The 14,601-nt window shown below is 34.4% G+C and overlaps 2 protein-coding genes across 2 annotated transcripts; one reads left to right on the top strand and one right to left on the bottom strand.

The window, feature by feature from the left end:
- The first annotated feature begins 2,045 nt into the window (after nucleotides 1-2,045).
- On the top strand, nucleotides 2,046-5,665 carry LOC107461067 (xylulose kinase 2). The gene is made up of 11 exons (XM_016079521.3): nucleotides 2,046-2,290; nucleotides 2,471-3,128; nucleotides 3,217-3,305; nucleotides 3,621-3,685; nucleotides 4,012-4,067; nucleotides 4,278-4,398; nucleotides 4,493-4,567; nucleotides 4,633-4,686; nucleotides 4,790-4,884; nucleotides 4,980-5,154; nucleotides 5,230-5,665. Exons 1-11 carry the CDS (start codon nucleotides 2,232-2,234, stop codon nucleotides 5,460-5,462), a joined length of 1,680 nt encoding a protein of 559 aa, XP_015935007.1. The 5' UTR covers nucleotides 2,046-2,231; the 3' UTR covers nucleotides 5,463-5,665.
- A 1,381-nt stretch (nucleotides 5,666-7,046) lies between these two features.
- Nucleotides 7,047-8,961, bottom strand: LOC107461034 (tubulin alpha-4 chain). Its single transcript, XM_016079472.3, has 4 exons — nucleotides 8,739-8,961; nucleotides 8,403-8,637; nucleotides 7,937-8,307; nucleotides 7,047-7,834 (listed from the first exon to the last, which is right to left on the bottom strand). The coding sequence occupies exons 1-4, from the start codon at nucleotides 8,829-8,831 to the stop codon at nucleotides 7,178-7,180; spliced, it is 1,356 nt and encodes a 451-aa protein (XP_015934958.1). The 5' UTR covers nucleotides 8,832-8,961; the 3' UTR covers nucleotides 7,047-7,177.
- Between the last annotated feature and the right edge of the window lie 5,640 nt (nucleotides 8,962-14,601).

The following is a 14,601-nucleotide window of genomic DNA, read 5'->3' as shown; positions in this document are numbered from 1 at the left end:
AAAGTCAAGATAACTAGAAGTAGGCTTTCTTAAATCAAGATTCACAGTCATATCCGCATCTGTGTAGTCATCCAACACAAGTTGGCCACTCCCAAAACATAAACAAACCCTAGAAGTACCACTAAGATATCTGAGAATCCATTTTACTGCTTGCTAGTACTCCTTGCTAGAAATAGAGAGAAACCGACTAACAACTCCAACTGTACCATGCGACCTGATGCTGACCTCAAATGGATGTCCGCCGGCGCCCACCCCTGCACCTGGTGCACAGAACGAGCAACGCTATAAACGTTGTTTGCTGCCGATTGCAAGGTAATGCTGCTTATATCTGTTACTGTTTTCTCAATATTTTCTTTTTAAAATTTTTTCAGTCTAGAACATGTAATTAATGATCAGTGTTTTATTCATGAAAAACGGATATTTCATTTTGCGATGATTCAGATGTTTTCTTTAGTGTACTATCACTTCTTGCGGATATTTCTTTTTACGAGATTCAAATATTTTTTTGTTTAAATTCAAATTTTTTTTGTTACACTTGGAATGTTTCCTTTATAAAATTTAGAATGTTTTCTTTTATTCTTATGAAATTTTTTTTGTTTAATTTGGATGTTTATTTTATTAAATTTTAATTTTTTTGTTAAATTTAGAATGTTTCTTTCATAAAACTTAGAATATTTTTACTGTTAAGTTGGGATATTTTTTTTGTTAAATTTTGGATGTTTCTTTTTCTTAAACTTGAGATATTTTGGCAGGTTGACCCTTTACAGTGCATAAAAAAGTTGCGGCAAAGGGTACAACGATAGGGCGATGAGAGAGGATAGGATGGGACTTCACATTGATGAAAGGGTTGCAAATTTAAAATTTTATTTTTTAAAAGTGGTTACAAGTTTAATATGTTATTGTTTAATAATTTTAAAAAGTTGTTAAAGTTGGTCCTATTCTAGTTGATTACCTAATAAGATTAAATATGTATTTATTAAAGTTTTTTATTCAATAATAAGAATATACACTCTGAATTAAAGATAGTGAATAATAATTAAACTAAATACTTAATTATCTTATTACATTTTTTGTATTTATTTGTGTTGCATTTGAAATATTAAATTACTATTAATTAATTTATTTTTGTTTTAAAAATATTAATTTCCTATATTTTTTATTTAAAATATCTATTTGACATTATTTATTCAGAGTTAGAACCATATTGTTTAAAAAAAATTTAAAAAAATAATTTTATTATAAAAATAATTTATTTCATATTGATAATATAAAAAAACTAATTGTTAACTTAATAAAAGGATTAAATAACTAAAATTATACATTTTATAAAAATAATTTTGTAATTTTAAAATATTAAAAATACATTTTAAAAATAACTAACTAAACATATTTTTATTATTTTTTATATTTAAAAATAAAATTTCTTTTCACAAATCAATCATATCTTTTAAAATATAAAAAATTTAAAATAAAAATTATTTTTTAAAAGTAAAAATAAAAAATACTTTCAAAAAACCAAACAGCCTCTCAGTGATTTGAATCCTGATTAAAAGTTGCAGATGTGAGGGTTTGTTTGGGTGAAATTTTAAGAAAAGATCTTTTTTTAGTTATCTTTTCTTAAAAGATTTTATCGAGAAGTAAAAGTAATTTTATATTTGGATATGTCATGTAAAAAAGTTTTTTTATCTATCAATTATGTTCGGATATAACAATATAAAAGTACTTTTTTGTTTGTTTATTAAGAAAAAATATCTTTTTTTTAAGGAAAAAATATCTTTTAAAAAAATGTAAATTACACTTTCTCAAAAAAAAAATTTATTTTACTAGTGCTTTTATTTTTAATATTAAAAATTTGCCAAACACATTAAAAAATAAAAAAAAAAAAGATTTTTTTCATTAAAAAAATCTTTTTTTAACAAAATAATAACGTCCAAATATGGGCTCACTTCAAAGATAAAAAGCCAAATTTCCTTTTCAAAATAAATAAAAAAAGGAAATTCATAAAAAGTTTAATTTTTTATTTTAATTCTCCACGTCGGAAAAACCTCACCGGATAACCAAAACAATAATTAACGGAATACCCGAAAACACTCTGTCCCAAGTTGTTCTCAATTTCTCATCCAAAATTTCTGTTTATAAATGATTTGATTTTGCAAGTTTGTATCCAATTTCTACCTCCTCTTTGTTTCCAGAAAATCCACTGAAAAAGTATAGCTTTTGATTTTGCTCCAATGGCTGATTTCGATCTTCCCCAGGATTCGTATTTTCTCGGATTCGACAGCTCCACCCAGTGAGTTCATCTTCTCCATCTGCATCGCCAAAATTTTAATCTTTTTCCCCACAATGTGCTATTTTTCAATTGAAATTTGATTGATCATATCATATGTTTGTTCTTTGAATAATTGGTGTAATACTGTAACTTAAATCTGAATTGCATGAAATTAAAGTTTCAATTTTTATTGGTATGAAGGTCCTTAAAGGCTACAATTTTGGACTCAAACCTCAATATTGTTGCCAATGAACTTGTTCACTTTGATTCTGAATTGCCCCATTACAAAACCAAAGATGGGGTTTATAGAGACACCTCTGTTAATGGTAGAATTGTTTCTCCCACATTGATGTGGGTGGAAGCTCTTGACCTTATGTTTCAGAAGCTTTCGTCGAAATCTAATGTCGATTTCGGCAAGATTGCTGCTGTCTCTGGCAGTGGACAGCAGCATGGTAGTGTCTATTGGAAGAATGGTAGCTCTCAGGTTTTGCAATCATTGGATCCTGCTAAGCCATTGCTGGCTCAGCTCGGAGATGCCTTCTCGGTGAAGGAATCTCCGATATGGATGGACTCTAGCACCACTGCTCAGTGTAGGGAGTTAGAGAAGGCTTTCGGGGGAGCTCTTGAGTTGGCTCGAGTGACCGGTTCGCGAGCATATGAGAGGTTTACTGGTCCTCAGATTAAGAAGATATTTGAAACTCAGCCGGATGTTTATAACAACACTGAGAGGATCTCACTTGTTAGCTCCTTCATGGCTTCTCTTTTGCTTGGGGAATACGCTTCCATTGATCATGCCGATGGGGGCGGCATGAATTTGATGGATATAAAGGAGAAGACATGGTCTAAAGTAGCACTTGAGGTTTGTGAATGCTATTAATTGAATTTGGTTATTGATGTTTATGTGTTCAATCAATATACTTATTTGAATTCTAATGTTTATTTTGCAGGCAACTGCACCTGATCTGGAGTCTAAACTTGGAAAGTTAGCACCTGCTTATGCCGTTGCTGGAAATATTGCTCCCTATTTTGTAGATAGGTCTGTTGCACACTTCTCTGATTTATTTCTCTTTTGGAATGCAATGAAACTTTGACAAATAGCAGTTAGTTTGTTACCTTCCTTATGGCACCTGGTCAATTTCCAATTAATTTAATAGTTCACTAACTAGATAAACAAGTCTCAATAAATTGTAACAATGTTAGGTGTCTGCAAAAAGTTCAAACAGAAGTTTGTATGCTTGTATTATAAAAGATAATTTCTTCACATCAACTTGTCAATTGAAATGGTTATTCGTTGCTTTTGCTGAACCAAAATGCTTAAATTAATGACTTAAGCTTCTTTGTTTCCCAATAGGTACAAGTTTAACAAGGAGTGCTTGGTTGTTCAGTGGTCTGGAGATAATCCTAATAGTGTGGCAGGTGCTATAATTTCTTTTAGTATATTCTGCTATGTATTTCTGATTTCGGTATTCGTTCACTTAAATATTATACTTGGCATGCCATTTGTAATTCTATTACTGATAACTTTCGAGAAGGATTCAATTAATATGACATTACAACTAATTTAAAAGTTATGATGTGTTTGGTAAACCATGGCAAGTTTTCTTATTATATCTAGGTTTGAATGATGAAAATCATCCCTGCATATGAAAATCCCAACACTTAATCTTGTGGTGCTTTATAACTGGCATTATCATACAAAAACTTTTCTTATATTGTAAGATACTAACCATTTTGATCTGCAGGTTTGACGCTTAATATTCCGGGAGATCTTGCAATCAGTCTCGGCACCAGTGACACTGTAGGTTACAATTCATCATCTTAGGATACCTCTTTCTTTTTGAATTTTGTGGGTATCATTCTAAGTTGCCGTATCGCTGTTAATCTGTCTTAATTTCTCATTAGTGAATCTAAGAACTGATAGGTGCTATTTGCACCTATCTAAAATTAAACCACTTTATATATTAACACCTTATAATTTTATACTAACACATTCTATCATATCTCTCAGGTATTTATGATCACCAAAGATCCTAATCCAGGTTTAGAAGGACATGTCTTCCCTAATCCAGTAGATGCAAATGGTTACATGGTAATGTTGGTATACAAAAATGGGTCCCTTACCCGAGAAGGTACTACGGTCATTGTTGTTTGCCATTGCATATATTTCCAAGACACACACAGTTTTCGTAGTTTCTCACTCCGCTCCCTATGGTACAATTTTAGATGTGCGCAACCGATGTGCAGAGCAATCTTGGGACACTTTCAACAAATTTCTAGAGCAAACACCACCTCTAAATGGTTAGTATCACATAACTCTTTCTTAGTAAAACATTCTCTTTTCTCATTACAATATGTCTCGATAGGCGGCAAGATTGGTTTCTACTACAAGGAGCATGAAATTCTACCCCCTCTTCCAGGTACTTGTCTAATATTCCTACAGACCAAGTTGCTTTAACTTAATAGCAATCTGACTTTGTCATCGACAATAAAATATTGACATTTTCTTTTCCATGGTTCCAGTTGGTTTCCACCGGTTCATTTTAGAAAATTTCTCAGAAAATTCTCTTGATGGACTAAAGGAGAAGGAAGTCGAAGAGTTTGACGCTCCATCTGAGGTTAGCATATACCTCAAAACCAATTGAAATATTCGAATACTTTAAAAAATTATGTAATAGTTATTAAGTACTAAGCAATAATTGCTAAACTCAAGGTGCGAGCATTAATCGAGGGTCAACTTCTGTCGATGCGAGCTCATGCTGAAAGATTCGGCATGCCCTCTCCACCAAAGCGGATTATAGCCACTGGTGGAGCATCAGCGAACCATAGCATTCTTAATTCAGTAGCTTCAATTTTTGGGTGTGATGTTTATACAGTTCAAAGACCTGGTAAGTATTGATTATTGATGTTTGAAGTATAAGCCTTCATTCTGGTAGAAGCTAATGGTTTCAACTTGGCAACAGATTCAGCTTCTCTTGGGGCTGCAGTGAGAGCGGCGCACGGCTGGCTATGCAACGAGAAAGGCGGCTTTTTACCGATTTCTGATATGTACATGAGCAAATTGGAGAAAACATCTCTGAGCTGCAAGCTTTCAGTGCATGCTGGTGATCAGAATCTGAGTTCCAAGTATTCTGCTATCATGAAGAAGAGAATTGAGATAGAGAATCGTCTCGTCGAAAAGCTTGGACGCTACTGAAATTATATATGACTTGCCAGCCATGTTTCTCTGAATTTTTGTTTCTGTTTGTGTTTGGGATGATCTTGACAAACCATAAGTTAGCTGTGAAAATGATAGTGTGTTTATAAAATCTTGATTCACAACCTGGAACTATGTCGTATATAGACAATAATACATTTTCATAGTAATGATTGGTCGTTTTGCATTCATTTTCATGTGAACGAATGAGTGCAGAAAACGTCGTTTACACCGAAATATATTCAACACAATTCAGCATAAGAATAATAAGGTTAAAAAATTTATAAATTGAAATTTGCTTTGATTTTTTTTATAATTTTTAAACAGTTATCCAAATATTTTTTATAAAAATTTGAAGGATAAATTATTAAAAATATATCTAAATTGTTTTTCTTTTTTACAAAAATATTTTTAAATTTTGTTATCGATACAAATATTTTCAAGTAATTTAAAAACGTAATAAAATTTGACTAGGCAAATAAAACTTTCTATGACACAACCACACAAGTTAAAGTGTGAAACTGACATTGGCAAGGGAGCTACAAGTGAGTGGCCTCATGTTTTTCTATTAATGTATTTTTCTATTAATGGAGCTTTGATTACATCCTAGCACTTTGAGACATGTTTTTAAATTATGATTTAATTTGCGTCCCCTAATTTTACTAAATTTTTAATTAAATTTTTATATTTTTTTAATTAAATTCTCTTACATTACTTTTAGTTTTGAATTAGGTCCTTTTTATCTTAAAAATGTTAAAATTAATAAAGTATTTTTCTCAAAGTAGCGATAAAAAATTTAATTAAGTTTTTAGTTATGAATACTTTCAATTTGCGAAAAAATATTTTTTTACGCTAGAAATAACCTAATTATAAGAATCTAATTTAAAAAAATACAAGAAGCTAATTAGAAATTTAATAAAACTACAAAGACTAATTTTAATTAAACCTTAAAATTATTTAAAAATATTTTAGTCAATAACAAAATTCAAAAATATTTTTGTCGGTGCAAAAATAATTCGAATATATTTTTAAGATGAATGTTATGGTGCCTTTAATATTGTACCTAACTTACTAAAAAAGACAAATAAATAATATTTAATAAATTTTAAATATTTTATTTTTTGTTTTAAATATTTTATTTTTTACTTTTAAAAGAAAATTAGGCAGTTTAGGCACCATAGTAAAGGCACCATAGAACTCACCTATTTTTAATTGTTTATCCAAAATGTGAATGAATCTGCATTAATACAAAACAAAACTTTGAAACCCAAAAACTCTGATTACTCATACAACTCAACCGTTGCTGGCCTTAAGCGGTATCATATCCAAGTTATCTCGTTGTCACTGGCACCTAATCTACAGCAGTGGCATGTATAAGTAATTATATCACTAATTATCGGACAGGAGAAACTTAACATTTTGCTACTAAGGAAGAGTGTTGGTGATACACTATAATTTTGCTATAACCTTTCATGTTATGTTATTCGCTAAATTCATCTATCTGGTTTTGAATCATTAGAGGCAACGTTAAAACAGGAAACACGTGGTGGATTAGTAAAAATTATAATAGTGCAAAATTGCAAATATAAAACCAAAAGTGGATTAAAACATTGTGCTATTAAGGTAGAAGCACAAACATTATGTTTTCACAGCAAAGCATCAAAAAACTAAAATGTCCAATAGAAAACAAGAAACACATCATCATGGCTGGCAGTCTAATAGTCTTCCTCTCCTTCACCTTCCTCACCCTCACCAGACTCCGCACCAACCTCCTCATAATCCTTCTCAAGAGCAGCAAGGTCCTCACGAGCCTCAGAGAACTCACCCTCTTCCATGCCTTCGCCCACATACCAGTGGACGAAAGCACGCTTAGCATACATGAGATCAAACTTGTGGTCAATCCTTGAGAACACCTCAGCAACACTGGTGGAGTTGGAGATCATGCACACAGCCCTCTGCACCTTGGCAAGGTCACCGCCGGGAACAACTGTCGGTGGCTGGTAGTTGATACCGCACTTGAAACCAGTTGGGCACCAGTCCACAAATTGGATTGTGCGCTTGGTCTTGATGGTGGCCACAGCAGCATTCACATCCTTGGGCACCACGTCACCACGGTACATCAGGCAGCAGGCCATGTACTTGCCATGGCGAGGGTCGCACTTCGCCATCATGGAGGACGGCTCGAATGCGCTGTTGGTGATCTCAGCAACGGAGAGCTGCTCATGATAGGCCTTCTCAGCAGAAATAACAGGTGCATAGGATGAAAGCATGAAATGGATCCTTGGGTATGGAACCAAGTTAGTTTGGAACTCAGTCACATCAACGTTCAGTGCACCATCAAACCTCAAAGAGGCAGTGAGGGATGAAATCACCTGCAAATAGCAATGTTTTTATGCATCTTCATATCCAACTTTTTTTTCAAACAAAGTTGAATCAACTCAAATTATTAAATTGTAATTCTTAACAAATTTTACCTGAGAGACGAGGCGGTTGAGGTTGGTGTAGGTGGGGCGTTCAATGTCAAGGGAGCGCCTGCAGATGTCATAGATGGCTTCATTGTCGAGAAGCACGGCGACATCAGTGTGTTCAAGGAGGGAGTGAGTGGAAAGGACACTGTTATAGGGCTCAACAACAGAGGTAGAAACCTGGGGAGATGGGTAAACAGTGAACCCAAGCTTAGATTTCTTTCCATAATCAACAGAAAGACGCTCCAAGAGAAGGGAACCAAGACCGGAACCGGTTCCACCACCAACTGCATTGAACACCAAGAACCCTTGGAGCCCGGTGCAGTTATCAGCAAGCTTCCTGATCCTATCAAGGCAGAGATCAACGATCTCCTTCCCAACTATAACCACCAAACGCACCGTTTCAATCAAAATAGGAAATGATAATCAAAATCGGAAGTGGATATTATATTAGGGATTGAAATGAAAAAATTACTGGTATAATGGCCACGAGCAAAATTGTTGGCAGCGTCTTCCTTGCCGCTGATGAGTTGCTCGGGGTGGAAGAGTTGGCGGTAGGCTCCGGTCCTCACCTCGTCGATCACGGTGGGCTCAAGATCGACGAAGACGGCGCGTGGCACGTGCTTTCCGGCGCCAGTCTCACTGAAGAAGGTGTTGAAGGCATCGTCTCCTCCACCAACGGTTTTGTCACTCGGCATCTGTCCATCGGGCTGAACCGAAAGAGGAAAACACAGATTTCAACAACCCTAGATCTGAAAAAACCAACCAATTCGAAGGAAAATAAGAATAATAAATCCCTAATTTCAGGTACCTGAATGCCATGTTCGAGGCAGTAAAGCTCCCAGCAGGCGTTTCCGACCTGGATACCGGCCTGACCAATGTGGATCGAAATGCACTCTCTCATTTTCTCGGGAAAATTGGAAAGGGAAAATAAACCCTAAGATGGAAAATTGAAAAGAGAGGAAAAAAAAAGAGAAGTTTCTGGAGCGGCGTTTATTAAGACGCCTTTGTCACAGATTGAAATGGTGAGTTGCTAAATGTTTTAGTTTGTTGTTTAAATAAGCGCCAGCGTCAAGGGGTGGAAAAGAGAGAAAAAGGCTTCGTGCCTAAATTTGAAATGTGCGGTTAAAAATTAACTAGGGTTACGTTGACCATGGTTAAAAACGGGAAGAGCTTTTGTATTATTTGGATGGTTGCGGTTATGGCCCAGTGTTCCAGGCTGGATGCTACTAACTAACCGTTGAGTTTAGCCAATTTGAATTTTGATTTTGATTCCGTTGTTACTTGTTGCCCCATAATTCCCGGATTTAAACAAAATGGAAATAATAGAAAATAAAGGACAAGGACAAGTCACCCAAAAAAAGGATAAGGACAACATTTTAAGAACTTTTATAATAAAATGTGATTTTGTAAATTATTTAAATAAATTTATATAAATTATTTATTTAATTAATGTAATTTTAAGATTAAATTATACTATAATAATATATCAAAACTATTAAAATTAAATTTATAATCAATTATCAATAATAACAATCAGTCAATCACTAATTTTTTACATAATTTTATCGTACTGAGAGATTTTTTATTTTTAATATTGGACCGAAATTAGTGTAACATATTAAAATGACCAAAAATATGTAATTTACTATAATAAATAACATGAAAATCAATTTTATCAGAATGTACAAAATAGAAAATAGATACTAAAATGCATTTTTTTCATAATCTATGTAAATCGCGACAGGGGTCCTGCAATTTACGAATACACGTAATCCACTATAGGGGTGTCGCGATTTATGTGCAACGAGAAATGAGCATAAACCACGACAGGGGTGTCACGGTTTACGTGTGGGCATAAAATGTGCATAAATCACAAGAGGGGTGTAGCGGTTTATGCGTTAGTATACAATTTATATAAACATAAAACAAAGTATGAGGTTAATAAAAAACATACATTACATACACCTAATTCAATGGAAACAAACAAAGTACAAACACACATAATACAAAAAGTACATGGTAAATCCGACATACATAGGTATCATCAATGAAAACATAAAATAGTAAGCTACGACTCCTGCTTGTCCTCATCTTTGTCGTCAGAGTCATGTCCAAATGCACACAGGAGATGCGATCCTGTACCACATCGAGCGGCCCGTATCACTCTGACGGGCCTCTGACACTACTGTGCTGGAGGATCGACCGGTATGCCCACGCCATTGCAGATGCAGGCGTCCCTCCCATGTCCAATCAACTGTCATACAGACTGCCAGCAGGCTCATTCAGGTCTACATGTAGTTGGGGCTGGAATCTATGAGGGTCAGACATCTGCGGCTGGTACCGCTGCATATCATCCATATCTGGGTGGTACCCCTACGCAACGTCCATCTGGGGTTGGGTCTCAGGCACCTGATCCTATGGGGTTTGCTGCTGAAAATGCGAAGGGTCGTCATCCCGGATGAGATCTGCAAAGTCGAAATAGAACTGTGAACTCCCAACCTCGTGGTCCATATCCATCGTGAAAGTCGGACCTGCCAAGTCATCATACATCTAGCCATGGATGTCATGGTATATCTGGGAGCTCGAAACATGTGTAAGAGGAATCTCCTGGGTCTCCGCCCCCTGCATGCTCAGCGGGTCTATCACCAGGACCAGCAGATGTGTCCCCTGATGAACCATCCCGACGCTGAGGACGACCACGCCGGACACGGTGATCGGCATGTCCGACTCCGTTGCCACCGGATCTATCATCCTGAATCATGTCATCCAGCCATCGCCGCTCCCGGTCTGTAGCCCGAGTACCAACGCGTCGTCGCCGTTCGACGCGCCTGTTATCTAGCACGTCTGGCATGGAAATCCTAGAAGGAGCCTGTGATGACCCTCTCTGAACAACATCTTGTGAGATCTCCTCGGCTCTAGGATCGGCAATCAAAGAATCTGGCGACAGAAGCCTATGGGCCACTCTTTACCACCATCACAGAAAGTCTACGGATGGCCCGGGATCAGGTAGCCGGGGGATACTCAGGACAGCATCGACCATGTTCTGCCAACTAAGGTGACATACCTGGTAGTAGCTCAGGAACCATCTGTCCCCACCCCTCCCATCCTTGGCATGGAGCCAATCAATGTTCGAGGCCGGCTCAGGCTCGTGCTGAACACCACTCAACTGTGGCAGCACCCTATCCACCTGGTGCCACTTAATGACGATGAAGTATATCAAGTAAGTACATGTACGACATAACCGACTGTGCTCCTCTGTGAGAATTTCTGGATGAACAACAGCCATCACGTCAAGCGAAGCATAAGGCTCCCAAACAATTTACAGATGTTGACAGAATACATTAATTAGTCTATTAACTAACAAATATATAGTTAAGTACTACATAAAAATTGAATCAAAATGAATAAACTTACATCTTGATCGCCTAATCGGTCCAACACTAGGCGACACTGGACGACTCTCTCCTTCTTGCGGTCGGATGAAGGCAAGTAGGTGGCTCACTTGAACGAAAAAAGATGTTATACAAAGTTAATAGGTAGTACCATAATTAAAAAAAGTTACAATTCAAGCCTAACTGTACAAATATGTATACCTGGATGCCAATGGAAAGAAATATGTGTCGAATCCCTGCGGCCTTAGGCTAGAAAACCGCCAGAAAATTCATGACTGCAGTAGTTGCAGGAGGCCTGCCAAGTTCATCATGTTTCTGTTGGCCACCCAACACATGCAACGATATAGCCAGGCCAACGCTGCCGACCCCCAGCTATAACTGCCCATATCATCAAGCCTCGCCACAAAGGGCAACTACCGTATATGAACCCGGTTTCCACTCTTGTCACTGAACAACTGAGTGGAAAGCAACATCATAATATAAGCTCGTGCATATATGCGTACGATCCTGTCATGCAGAGGCATGTTCTGCTGCCTCCGGACACTATATATACACCTAGTCGGCTGGAGCATGTGACAGAAGAAACCAAACATATAAAAAATCCAACAGTAATTTATAGTCATCTATCACAAATATTACAATTTTAAAGTTTAAACTGGTAATATACAGTTCCTATTTTCTAATCACAAAATTCAATGAAAGATATAAACGATTAAAATAATAATTTAAATACTACATTTTATGATTTAAAATAATAATTTAAATCTAAATTTAAATACATTAACTAACAATAACGAAACTAAAAATAACCAAACTAACCTCTTCGTTTATACTCCCAGAAACATGCGTAACGCCGTTGAGCCTGTATAGACTGCGTGTCTCCGCCATGGTCCCGACTTTGATCTCAACTCAACTCAGCCACTTTTTTCTCTTTTTCTCTCTCTAGAAAACTTTTTTCTCCAGCACAAATGTAATCCGCGAGACCCCTTCGGCGTATTTATACTAACGCATAAACCGCTACACCTATCTCGCGGTTTATGCACATTTTACGTCCACACGTAAACCGTGATGACACCCATATAGCGGATTATGTGTATTCGTAAACCGCAGGACCCCTATCACAATTTACATAAATTATGAAAAAAATCATTTTGGCATCTATTTTTTATTTTGTACATTTTGATAAATTAGTTTTCATATTATTTATTATAATAAATTGTCCTGGAGATTTTTTATAATTACAGAAAAACATTATCGCCGTTTTTCCATCCACTATTTTAAAAATATGCCTTCAAATAAAACATTAATGACATTTTTTTTGCGTAAATTTAAAAAATAATAGACATACGATACGATCGCTAACATTTTATGCATAGTTAAATTTAAAAAATAATTTTAATACAATCCATCACGCCGTTTTAATTTTTTTTAATTAAAAAATTTTCACTCACCCACATAACGTCAGATACGTTTTGTTCTTTTCAAAAAATTGAAATAGATCCGTAACAAGATAAAACACAATACCACTAAAATATCATCAAATATCTCATACAAGTTTATAATATAAACAAAATGAGCCCGTGATGAGATCTATTCTTAAATTTTCTTTATTTTTTATTTTCTTTGTTTAGTTAATATTTTAGAATTAGTTTTATTATCCTTTAACATCAATATTAATATGATTATTATCATCGTCGTCCGAGTTTTTGAATTTTAAATAATTGTGTATATATGAAATAAAATTATTTTAAATTTCACTTGTATTATAAATAATTGATAAATGAGACTAGTCATACTTTATAAAGATAATTTTACATTGGTGTAGAACTAATTAAATTTTGTCACATTATATAAAATTTAAAATAAATTAAAATTAAAATTAAATATTTGAATGATAAATATTATATTTAGTTTTAAATAATTATTTATGATTCATTAACATTAAATAATGTCATTTCATCAAATATATAGTGTATGTTTGGGTGCCATGCCATTATTTTGTTAAAAAAAGATCTTTTTTAATTTTTTAACGTGTTTGGCAAATTTCTAGTAGTAAAAGTAAAAGCACTAGTAAAATAAAAAAAAGATCTTTTTTGAGAAGCTGTAATTTACATCTTTTTTTAAAAGATTTTTTTTCTTAAAAAAAAGATGTTTTTCATGTAATAAATAAACAAAAAAGTACTTTTATATTGTTATACCCAAACATAATTGATAGATAAAAGATCTTTTAATATGAGATATCCAAACATAAAATTACTTTTACTTCTCTATAAGATCTTTTAAAAAAAGATAACTCAAAAAAAGATCTTTTCTTAAAAGTTCACCCAAACAAACCCATAGTATTAAAATTAGAATAAATTTCTATAATAGTTCTTAAAGTTTTCATAAAATTATGTGATTTGATCGTGGAAGTTCTAATTTGTGGTGTCAATGTTACCTCATTTACTTTATTACTCAAACCATGAACTTCCCTTGGATATTTCACCACAAATTCGTTCACAGTCTACTTGAATTATTTCATTTCCACCATCTTAACTTTGTCTAAAACTTATCTTTCTTTTCACATAACTCTTCAAACTCATTCACCTCATTTTGAATAAACCTAAAATACAAAAAAAAAAAATCAATTCCAATTCTAATTTCAGAAGAGTAATTAAGAGAGGTGGCATTAACTTAAAATGTTAGGAGAAGAAATCGTATTTGACTTCAAAATTGTGGATTTAAAAAGTTCTGAGAAGCAATTTTGTGATCAATAAAGAAGCATCTTTATTTGGTGATTCTGGAGTTGGCAAGCTTGAAAGCCAAAATGTGAAACTTATTTGCTTGCAACTCTTTCTCCGCTTGTAACAAACAAGAGCTTGATTACATTGAGTTCTTTTGGATGCATAAAAAATATTCGAAGTTTCAAATAAGAATGGTGGAGTCGTTCCTGAAATGTGGATGGAAGCACCATTGTTGCTTGTTTCAAAGAGAGATAACAAGAAAGAAGAAGTCTAATGGAAAAAGAAGAAGAATCAGATGAAAAGGAGAAAGAAGAAGAAGGTAAGGTTCACAAGATTCGGGAGAGACTAAAGAATATTAGGATTAAATAGAAAGGCAGGAATCAAATTGGGTTTAATTTACAATTTCACCACCTAAATTAGTCATCGCAAACTCTAACGTGGCACAAAATAACCATATCAATACTGAAATAGTTAAGTCATTATTAAAAAGATGCTTGGAAATCATTATGATATCCGAAACTCAATCTAAAAAATTATTACAATAAAATTAAAGTTT

This window comes from Arachis duranensis, chromosome 8 (genome assembly GCF_000817695.3).
Source record: "Arachis duranensis cultivar V14167 chromosome 8, aradu.V14167.gnm2.J7QH, whole genome shotgun sequence".
NCBI classification, from domain to species: domain Eukaryota; kingdom Viridiplantae; phylum Streptophyta; class Magnoliopsida; order Fabales; family Fabaceae; genus Arachis; species Arachis duranensis.
The sequence above is the reverse complement of the archived record's forward strand: the minus strand, read 5'-3'. Positions and strand labels throughout refer to the sequence as shown.